Source organism: Bos taurus, chromosome 17 (assembly GCF_002263795.3).
Source record: "Bos taurus isolate L1 Dominette 01449 registration number 42190680 breed Hereford chromosome 17, ARS-UCD2.0, whole genome shotgun sequence".
Lineage (NCBI taxonomy): Eukaryota > Metazoa > Chordata > Mammalia > Artiodactyla > Bovidae > Bos > Bos taurus.
In genome coordinates, this window is record NC_037344.1 from 29,623,003 (window position 1) to 29,635,129 (window position 12,127).

A 12,127-nucleotide genomic window follows, 5' to 3' on the forward strand; every position below is an offset into this window, starting at 1 on the left:
TTGTAGCACATCATGTGGGATCCTAGTTGCCAGACTAGGGTTCAAACCCAAGCCCCCAGCAATGAAAGTGCAGAGCCCTAACCACTGGACTTCAGAGCTATTCCCAGAAAAAATAAGGTCTTCGGACTTCCAGATTCAATGATCCTCCCTATTCTCAATCTTTTTACCTCAAAATTTCATGTTAAATTCACTAACACTCGCCGAATTATTGAATTTCCACCCTCATGAAAAATGTAAAATAGCTTACTGTTGGGTGACATATATAAAGTCCAAATTTGTAGATTTTAGATCCTCTAAAATCTAACAATCTAGATTTTCAAACTCTCAACACAAAGAAATAGATTTTTCAATGTTCTCATCTTCTAATGCCATGCTCTGATCAATCCTTATCCTTCAGTAAATGCTAATTCACCTATTCCTAGAATAAGACAATTGTTCTCTCCAGAATTCCTATTCATGTGAATCTATATTCATTCATTCGGTCAATAATTATCTGGATCCTCACGTGAACTGGGTACTGTTGTAGGTAGGAGATTATAACAATAAATATGACAGCAATTCTGCCCTGATGGAGCCAACATTCTAGTAAATAGAAGTTTTTACTTTTTTAAAAAAGGAAGTTTTAACACTCTGTGAATATAATTAAACACAAAACTACATATCCTATTATTCACATTTGCAAAAACATGAAAAAAGTCTTAGAAAAACACCAAACTGTTAATAATGATAAAGCAAGGAGAGAGTCTTTTGTTATTTGGTATCAGTTATATATAAATTTATATTTTATATATAAATTTTTTATAATTTATGAGGAAGAGACAAAAAATGTAGGGGTTAAAGAGTTTTTTAATGTGGAGGAAAAAATGTAGATCTTGGAATAAATGAAATATGGTACAAATTTTTGTCAATGAATCCAGGATATGATCCTCCCAAGTTATCCAGATTTGCCATGACAAATACAGAAATTAATCAGGATCTTCAGAAAATCTCTTTTTGATATACAATGGAGAAAAGACAATCTCTTTAACAAGTGGTGCTGGGAAAACTGGTCAACCACGTGTAAAAGAATGAAACTACAACACTTTCTAACACCATACACAAAAATAAACTCAAAATGGATTAAAGATCTAAACGTAAGACCAGAAACTATAAAACTCCTAGAGGAGAACATAGGCAGAACACTCACAGACATAAATCACAGCAAGATCCTCTATGACACACCTCCCAGAGTAACAGAAATAAAAACAAAAATAAACAAATTGGACCTAATTAAGCTTAAAAGCTTTTGCACAAAAAAGGAAACTATTAGCAAGGTGAAAAAGACAGCCTTCAGAATGGGAGAAAATAACAGCAAACAAAACTGACAAAGAATTAATCTCAAAAATATACAAGCAGGTCATGCAGCTCAATACCAGAAAAATAAATGACCCAATCAAAAAGTGGGCCAAAGAACTAAATAGACATTTCTCCAAAGAAGACATACAGATGGCTAACATATAAGAAGATGCTCAACATCACTCATTATCAGAGAAATGCAAATCAAAACCACAATGAGGTACCATCTCACGCCAGTCAGAATGGCTGCTATCAAAAAGTCTACCAACAATAAATGCTGGAGAGAGCATGGAGAAAAGGGAACCCTCTTACACTGTTGATGGGAATGCAAACTAGTATAGCCACTATGGAGAACAGTTTGGAGATTCCTTAAAAAACTGGAAATAGAACTGCCATACGACCCAGCAATCCCACTGCTGGGCACACACACCAAAGAGAATTGAAAGAGACACATGTACCCCAATGTTCATTGCAGCGCTGTTTATAATAGCTAGGACATGGAAAGAACCTAGATGTCCACTGGCAAATGAATGGAAAAGAAAGTTGTGGTACATATACACAATGGCATATTACTCAGTTATCAAAAAGAACACATTTGAATCAGTTCTAATGAGGTAGATGAAACTGGAGCCTATAATACAGAGTGAAGTAAGTCAGAAAGAAAAACACCAATATATTAACGCATGTATATGGAATTTAGAAAGATGGTAACGACGACCCTATGTGCAAAACAGCAAAAGAGACACAGATATAAAGAACAGACTTTGGACTCTGTGGGAGAAGCTGAAGGTGGGATGATTTGATTTGAGAGAATAGCATTGAAACATGTATATTACCATATGTGAAATAGATGACCAGTCCAAGCTCGATGCATGGAACAGGGCACTCAAAGCCTGTGCACTGGGATGACCCAGAGGGATGGGATAGGGAGGGAGGTTGGAAGGGGGTTTGGGATGGGGTGACACATGTATACCCATGACTGGTTCATATCAATGTATGGCTAAAACCACCACAATGTTATAAAGTAATTAGCCTTCAATTAAAATAAATTAATAAAAAAAATCTTATTTTGAGAAGCTGCCTTAGGCTTTTAAAATAACCCAAGGAAGAAAACCTTAAGTATGCTGAGTATAACCACCATTGCTAATTTAAAAGCTATCTTTTCAAGACAAAAAAGACTAACAGACATAAAAAACTTATGGTTACCACAGGGGACAGTGGGAGTTGGAGTGGGATAAATTAGAATTTGGGTATCAACATACACAATACTATAGGTGGCACAGTGGTAAAGAATTCACCTGCCAGTGCAGGAGGAACAAGAAACAAAGGTTCAATCCCTGGATTGGAAAGACCTCCTCCATGGAGTAGGAAATGGGAACCTACTCCATTATTCTTGCCTGTAAAATTCCATGGGACTAAGTAAGCACATGTACACACACATATAAAATAGATAAACAACAAGGTCCTACTGCATAGCACTGAAAACTATATTCAGTATCTTGTAATAACCTATAATGGGAAAAAAATCTGAAAAAGAATATATATATATAAAACTGAACCACTCTGCTGTACTCTTGAAGCTAACACAACATTGTAAATTAAATGTATTCCATTTTTTTTTTTTTAATGGCATATAAGTAAGTACAAAGTTATATTGGATTAGGTCTTCAAACTCAGCATTAATGACATGTTGGGCTTCATAATTCTTTAGGATGTGTGGTGGAGGTGGAGGTGTCCTATGCACTACAGGATATTGAATAGCATCCCTGGCCTTCACACTCACAAGATGCAGTAGCACTTTCAGTTTTAATAACCAAAAACTGTCTGCAGACATTGCAAAACATCCTATGCTGAGGTGAAATATCAACATCCTTTTCATTCCTCCAATGAAGAAACACCCTTAAGTCCTTCATACTTTCTTTGTTCACACTTTAATCTTAGGAATAAAGAGCCCTACCATAGTAATCTTTAACATTAATGATAGCCTTCTTCAGTCTTCCTACATTTGGGTCTGTTATTTTTTGTGACCTCTTCCTTTTAGAGCTTACTTTGAATATTTGAATTATTTTAGTGGCACTATTACCAAGTTTATTTTCAGTAAGCTTTTTTACTTTGAGTTAATTGTACATTCACATATAGTTATAAGAAATAGAAATCTTGAGGACTTCCCTGGTAGTCCAGCACTTCCAATGCATGGGTTGTGGGTTTGATCCATGGTCAAGGAACTAAGATTCCACATGCCACACAGTGCAGCCAAAAAGAAAGAAAGAAAACAGAAATCTCGTGCATTTTTTACCCCCTTTCTCCCAAAGTTAACATACTATAAAACTATAGCAGACTACCACAAGATAAACATTGATGTTACCTATCAACCTTACTAGGATTTCCATTTTATTTGTACTCATTTGTGTTTGTAGCTTATATCAGAGCCATTTTTTATCACATTTCAAGTTCACATATCCAACCAACCATCAGCCAAAAATACAGCAGTTCTATTGCAAGAAACTCTCATATAGTTCCCTAACTACCATCATCTCACTTCTTTGTGTGCCCCCAAGGAATTTATTATTTTCCTTTCTTACTGTAAAATCACCAAAACATAAACAAACCAGACATGTATTCTTTACAAATAATTATATGTAAAATAATTCTATAATTAAGGTTACATATAATGTGGCAAAGTTATAAATTCAAAATTTAGAAAAATGTTGTCATCTTTAAAAAAACTGAAATGTATTCAAACAAATTTCAAGTAAAAAGATTAAAGCAGAATATTTTAAAAATCATACTCAGAAAAAAGATAATTTTTTAAAATTGATACAATTATTTTCAACTTAGTAACCTGTAAGTTTTTACTGAAGGGCAATGGTTCCAAATTTTACCATTGTTTTAAAGTTTACCAAATTTTATATATGTATCTCAAAAACAGTGGCCTTACAAGCCACTCAGGATATAGAATACAAACTTCACTTGGGTCATAACAACTTACCTTCAGTTTCACTGGGGATGGATGATGTCTCTTTTCTACTTCTATCCAAGGTTCTGAGTCCAAGTTGGGCAAACTGGTAGATAAACCTCTAGACATTCCTTGAAGATTACTTGTTTCTGCGTTTTTCTTTGGGGTCAGTGGACTTCCAATTCTTGGAGAATTTGGGGCAGACTCTAAAATTTTAAGTTAGTTCTATAGTTAAAATAATGGTTTACTTACTTATAAAGCACATTTTTTCTTTACTTGGGCTTATTTTTTTTCTTCACAAAAACATGATAAATCAATCTCAATTATAACCTTTCAATGATATTCAAAACGAAAGGGCTCTGTAAGATGTAGAATGAAGCCAATGAATAACAGCAGCAATGTTATCAACCCCTACAGAGACACATTCATTCAAACCTGTCAAGAACATCAATGCCAGTCATTTATTAATTATGACAACACATTTATTTCAGTCAATTCTCTGTGAAATCTTAGGTTCATAAACTGCAATGAAACTAAGGAATCTTAAAAAATGCTACTAAGCAAATAAAATGTCATTGGTTCTACTAGAATCTACACTAAGACAGCCTTTTCTCCTTTTCCTAATAAGGTTTACTTAAATCCAGTAAACTGAATACTGTAAAAAGCATAATGTGTCACATCATTAAGGTGCACTGCACTGGCAATAATATTTAGTTAGAATATTTTACAATTCTGCTGGAATTTAAAATGCCTTTCTCCACAATTTTAATGAAAGTAATTATATACTTTATAAAATACAAATCATAATTTCCTTTATAAAATTTTTTTTCAAAAGTGAAAGAATATTAAGTTATAATGCATTATGCACTTGCTTTGGACAAAACGTGTTTCAGAAACAAATTTATACCATAAACTTCTAAGCGTTATTTACTCCTCAAAGCGAATTCCTTGAAAATACTGCAAAGTAGAATATTACATAGAGAAAGTTGAATAAATGAATACCAACAATCCTTTTAGTTTACTAAATGAAAATGCAAGGGCACATGCCAGGAGTTTGAGAAGAGTATTTCAAGATTTTACGTTCATCTACTACATACTACAATTAGATGGATTTATTATCGTTTCCATGGACACGGTTAGATCCAAGATTCAACCACCAAATTACTATATTGCTTTAAAAAGAAGCATATTATTTCATAACAAAAAAGGCTCTAAAACTGCATTGTTTAACACAATAGCCACTAGCTACATGGAGGTACGGAGCACTGGGAATGTGGCTACTCCTGAAATGTGCTCAGGATATAACTATAAAATATGCAGCAGATTTCAAAGACTTGGCACAAAAATAACATTGGTCCATAATTTTTAATGTTCTAACATTTGGATATATTAAAATTAATTTCATGTTTTACAGCTTTTAATACTATTTAAATTATTAGGATTACATGTGTAGCAAACTAAGTATTTCTATTGGACACTGCTGTTCTACAACTTAATGGTACAAATTAATTGAATTCAAAAAATTAGTTTGAGTGAAAAGATCTGGACTGTTAGTATTAACATTGAAAGTTGTACAAAATGGGAAAAACATTAACTTCAGAGAACTCTATTACTGGTGCCATGAATTGTTTCTATTCATGCAGTGAATTAAAAGTAGATTAAGAACCAGCACTCTAGTAACTGGGAGAATTAACTAAATTAGTATGCAGAGTTCATGTATATATTAGAACAGTATCTGGCACAAGGCAGAGAAATCAGTTATATACTATTTTTAACACAGAAATTGAAGAAAACCTGTAAAAACCTATGTAATTGAATCATCTCTAAATGCTCTTTAAGCTTGAGTAATGTTTTTGCTATGAAGTTATATATTTCACAATATTCACAACTCATGTGCTCATAAGGTAAACAACATTAAAATATCAAAGAATTTGGTTAAGAAAACTTAACCAGAGTCTTTGATAGTTTTTAAAGGGTGTTCACTATACAAACTAAACATATGTTCTATATGATTTACTATATCTTTTACAGAGAAAAGACTTCAAACTATGTGTGTATAAATTTTAATAATAATGTGTGTATGCTAAGTCGCTTCAGTTGTGTCTGACTCTGTGTGACCCTATGGACTGTGGCCCAGACTCCTCTGTCCATGGGATTCTCCAGGCAAAAATACTGCAGTGGACTGCCATGCCCTTACCTGGGAAGCCCATTTAATAGTAAAACCCTAATCTTCCAAGATCAAATGAGTTTGAGTATGACTTGGATTATTTGACATTAAACTTGTTTATAGGAACTCATTGGCTCTGCAGTGGTTAGGACTCTGCACTTTCATTCACAGATTCAAATCCTGGTTGGCGAACTAAGATCTCAACAAGCCATGGGATGTGACCCCCCAAAAATTAATACCACTTAGTTGTGGACAAAAATTAGACACATACTTTGAGATACTTAATAGGTTCCAATTTGCAAAACCTAGAAAAAAAATTTTTTTTCCTAGTTGAAAACTGACAACATGACTTTTCAGAGATAAATTACCATATATATTTCATGATATCTATTTCATGACATCTTTATCCACCTTGAATCATAGCTTTGGGTAACTATACAGATTGACTTGATTCAGACAATACGTACGTGCATGTAAATAAGTATATATTCAAAGAAACACAAAAATGTACAAACATTGATTTTATTCTTGTAATTTTATTAACAATGCATAAATGATTAATTGACAGGCATCACCAACTTGACTATCTTACCTACCCTGTTTCTGTTTTACAACTGACCTAATGCCTGTTCATAAGGTTAAATATATAATCTTGGACCCCAGGTTTATACAATAAATTAATCTAACTTATACAATCAGACATCATATTTTTTTTAAAAACCTAAAAAACTGTCACTTGAAGTTCTCAAACTTTTAAAACACCTGCCCAAATTGCTTTCTAGGCAGAGAGGCACAGAGGGCTAACAATCAAAGAAATGCTCAATAAAAATATCTGTGAGACTGTCCATCAGTGCTTTATTGATGGCAGGTCTCTATAATGGTATATCAAAAATAGATTTCAAAGAGAAAAAAAAAATACACTTGTTCATTTCTTAAGGTTTCTTATCCTTAACAGTCCACATTAATAAATCTCATAGTCCGTGTGAAATATTATGACAATAGGTGAGTTACACAATGTACACTATACTGAAAACAGCAAAGGATTTAACAAACTGGGAAATTCCACTCAAGCCTATTTCTGCTTTATTGATCTGGACACAAGTACAGAAGTCTGGAAGGAAAAGACAGAATCTTGCAATATTTCCAGAATGATAATTAACTTTCCCACCGTGAATAAACTGCACATGCAGCTCAGGCTAATTACAAGCAAATGGGCAGCTCCTATTAAAAACAACAGCAGTTCTCGGGTCTGTCATCATCATCACAAAGGTGTTATCTCCATTGTAGTGTTGGCCCAATCTCCTCCACAAGGAGTGGAAGTAGAAAGTCTTGGAGAGAAGTCTGGTCGCTTTCATTTCTGCAGCACGATTTGTTCCAATATTTATAATGATATTTCATTGAGTCACCTATTCCTCTGCATATTCCGATGAAATGACATCCAAGAGCATCAGTAGATCATCACCCTGACTGAAAAAAGTTTAAGCACACATATTTTTTTCCCAAGAGGGAATGTCTTAAAAATGATCCAGGAAAAAATTTTTAACATTAAAGCAATTTTGGGAAATTCTAAATACCACCAATTCTTTAACATATAATTATAATAATTTCATAAGAGATCCCCAATTCTGCTTTAGAATATAGGTCATCTTATGATTTCAAGACCAAGTTGAAGTACATTGGAAAAAAAATTAAAGGAAGGCTACCCCCACTCTTGAGTGTAAGACTTTTAGACTATTCCAATCTTACAAAGGGAAACAAGCAGAATATATCTATAACCATTTAGTAAAATTAAGATAGGAAAAAAATCCAAACATGACAAAGTATACAAATAAGAATAAATAGAGCAGAGCACTTCCCATAATTCCTAAATCCCTATTTAACTTACAGCTTTCTGTGGGAGGCATTATTAATAAAATATGAAGCATCAAAACATTAAATTATCTATAATTTTCTGCTGAGTCTAAATAAACTTTTACAAAGATAGGTAAACTGGAGTAAATACCCCACTGTTAATGCTGTTTGCTCTAGAAGAAAAGTTGTTACCTGTATGTGAACCAAACGCTTGCCCTGGTACAAATTCTGGGCAATCAATCAGTTGAGAGAAGTCTGTTTGTGGCACACTCCGTGGAACAGGGCCTGGAATCGGCCATTTTTCTGGTTCTATCTTTTTTCTCATTTTCTCATCCACAATTTCCACTTCTGTGCTATCTTTCAGTGCCTATAAATAGGTATTTTAATTATTAAAGCAATTTCACTCAAAAATTTAACTGTACACCCTGTATTTCTAATTTAAGTCTGAAATCAGCATATAGTATCATAATGTTTTTAAAAATATCCAGAACAGAAAAAAATTTTAAATCATTTGCTCCTGCAAAGTATGAAATATCCTGATTTAGCATGTAGCACATTATCCTAATTGTGAAAAAATTTCAATTCAGGAGTATTTTCAATTAGGTTCAACTATAATTTTATTGTCAATTTTCTCCTTTCCTATTAATATTTCCTTTTGTTTTCCTTAATATTACCAAGTAAAATTTAAGCAATATACCTAATTACTATAATAAATCCCACCATTATTGAATAATAAACACACATATGCAGAGATTCCTCGTAACACCTTGTAAATATAAGGTGGGATTCATAGATAAGAAATTGAGGCTCAAAGAAATAAAGTAGGGTAACTTGATAAAGGTCATAGGCTTAGCATGAGGCAATACCAGGTCAAACTATTATCTGTCCCCCATGTTGAGTTTTAAGCCAACATTTTCACTCTCCTCTTTCACTTTCATCAGGAGGTTAGTTCTTCTTTGCTTTCTGCTATAAGGGTGGTGTCATCTGCATATCTGAGGTTACTGATATTTCTCCCAGCAATCTTGATTCTAGCTTGTGCTTTATCCAGCCCAGCATTTCTCATGATGTACTCTGCATAGAAGTTAAATAAGCAGGGTGACAATATACAGCCTTGACATACTCCTTTTCCTATTGGAACCAGTCTGTTGTTCCATGTCCATTTCTAACTGGTGCTTCCTGACTGCATACAGGTTTCTCAAGAGGCAGGTCAGGTGGTCTGGTATTCCCATCTCTTGAAGAATTTTCCACAGTTTATTGTAATCCACACAGATGGTGAAGAAGAACTAAAGAGCCTCTTGATGAAAGTGAAAGAGGACAGTGAACAAGTTGGCTTAAAGCTCAACATTCAGAAAATGAAGATCATGGCATCTGGTCCCATCACTTCATGGGAAATAGATGGGTCAACAGTGGAAACGGTGGCTGACTTTATTTTTATGGGCTCCAAAATCACTGCAGATGGTGATTGCAGCCATGAAATTAAAAGACGCTTACTCCTTGGAAGGAAAGTTATGACCAACCTACACAGCATATTAAAAAGCAGAGACATTACTTTGTCACGTCTGGTCAAGGCTATGGTTTTTCCAGTGGTCATGTATGGGTGTGACAGTTGGACTATAAAGAAAGCTGAGCACCAAAGAATTGATGTTTTTGAACTGTGGTGTTGGAAAAGACTCTGGAGAGTCCCTTGGACTGCAAGGAGATCCACCCAGCCCATCCTAAAGGAGATCAGTCCTGGGTGTTCATTGGAAGGACTGACTTTGAAGCTGAAACTCCAATACTTTGGCCACCTGATGCAAAGAGCCAACTCATTTGAAAAGACCCTAATGCTGGGATCGCAAAGAGTCGGACATGATTGAGCGAATGAACTGAACTGAACTGAACATGACAACTCTTAGCCCCTAGGATATGCTGGCTCTCAAAAATAAACTTCAATAAATAAATAAATAAATAAACATGGTATAATTTAAGGACAAAATAAAACTATAAGAAAATTTCTTCAAAATAAAAATTAGAGTCTTACTAATTTGAATCTTAACTGAATTCAAGGGTACTCACCTTTAGAGACAAGGAAAAAAGACAAGTTATAAAAACTCAACATACAAAGTGTTAACATAAAGATTTAAAACTCACTGTATTTTAGTTGGAGAACACATTATATTTATTACTTTAAGTATCTTACACTTGTATACCTTAATATTAGCATCATGCTTACTTTTCAAATTATATTTTCTGTAATTGGACATTAATAAAGTTAGTATTGAAATTTTTAAAAACAAACTCTTGATGAGAATCAGGATAATCACTGAAAGAGAAGAGAGTGTGAAATATGGAATGAAGGAAATAAAGAAGAATCTCTTTTTATTATTTCTTTTTTCTTACTCATCCTTGTATTTTATCTTATTACTATTAATCTTTGGCTGTACCAGGCAGCTTGCAGGATGTGGGATCCTAGTTCCTGACCAGGTATCAAACTCAAGTCCCCTGCATTAGGAGCACACAGTCTTAACTACTGGACTGCCAGGGAAGTCCCAAATATGGTTTTGAATTTGTGATACATGTATGTTTTTTTTTTTTTTTTTTAATATATTTTCCTAGTTTTGTCCACTGAACCATCTGGAAGCAATGACACTCTGGTAGCAAAGCAGTGGACCAAGCATCCAGATCTTGCAACAACACGGATGAATTTTAAAAACTATAAATGATGGAGAAGGAAATGACAACCTACTCCAGTACTCCTTCCTGGGAAATCCCATGGACAGAGGAGCCTGGTCGGGCTACAGTCCATGGGGTTACATAAAAAATCGCATATGACTTAGTGACTAAACAACTTTACCCCAGATCCTGTTGATACCTGAGGTTTTCAGTTCAGTTTACATCAGGTGGCTATAGTATTGGAGTTTCAGCTTCAGCATCAGTCCTTCCAATGAATATTCATTGGATTTCCTTTAGGATGGACTGGATGGATCTCCTTGCATTCCAAGGGACTCTCAAGAGTCTTCTCCAATACCACACTTCAAAAGCATCAATTCTTCGGCGCTCAGCCTTCTTCACAGTCCAACTCTCACATCCATACATGACTATTGGAAAAACTATAGCTTTGACTAGACAGACCTTTGTTGCCAAAGTAATGTCTCTGCTTTTTAATATGCTGTCTAGGCTGGTCATAACTTTCCTTCCAAGGAGTAAGCGTCTTTTAATTTCATGGCTGCAGTCACCATCTGTAGTGATTTTGGAGCCCAGAAAAATAAAGTCTGTCACCGTTTCCATTGTTTCCCCATCTATTTGCCATGAAGTAATGGGACCAGATGCCACGATGTTAGTTCTGAGGTCTGGTGCTGCCTTTTTCCATCCACCAGAGGGCAGTGTTCTACTCTGTCTGATACTCAGCCTCCCCTTTGGGATCTTCCCTTTCAAATCCTAGTGTTTCACCTCCTGAAGTGATCCCCAGTGTCTCAAAATTTGATTTGACCGTTAGAAAAACATCTTACATTGGAACCTCACAGAGATATACATCCATATGCAACTCTGTATGTCTATATATAACAAAAGTTTCATAAAATAACCCTTGTCTTCACAGAGAACAGACTTGTAGTTGCCGACGGGGTTGGAAGAGGGATGAACTAGGAGTTTGGGATCAACAGATACGAACTATTATATAGAGATGTATGGATAAACAACAAGGTCCTATTGTATAATATGAGGAACTATGCTCAATATCCTGTCATAAACCATAATGGAAAAGAACATGAAAAAGATATATATATATATATATATATATGTATAACTGAATCACTTTGCTGTACAGGAGAAATACACTG

General features: G+C 34.6%; 1 protein-coding gene across 10 annotated transcripts in view; it reads right to left on the reverse strand.

The window, feature by feature from the left end:
* Nucleotides 1-12,127, reverse strand: part of LARP1B (La ribonucleoprotein 1B) — a 139,314-nt gene that overhangs the window by 98,303 nt on the left and 28,884 nt on the right. For 9 of the 10 annotated variants that reach the window (XM_059876269.1, XM_024977583.2, XM_059876271.1 and 6 more), the window contains exons 9-10: nt 8,502-8,676; nt 4,325-4,497 (exon numbers count right to left, since the gene is read on the reverse strand). In XM_059876269.1, coding sequence (XP_059732252.1) covers nt 4,325-4,497; nt 8,502-8,676 — 348 coding nt within the window. Of the gene's footprint in view, nt 1-4,324; nt 4,498-6,974; nt 7,926-8,501; nt 8,677-12,127 lie in introns of those variants that run through there. The other variant, XM_024977586.2, reaches the window with a different exon arrangement.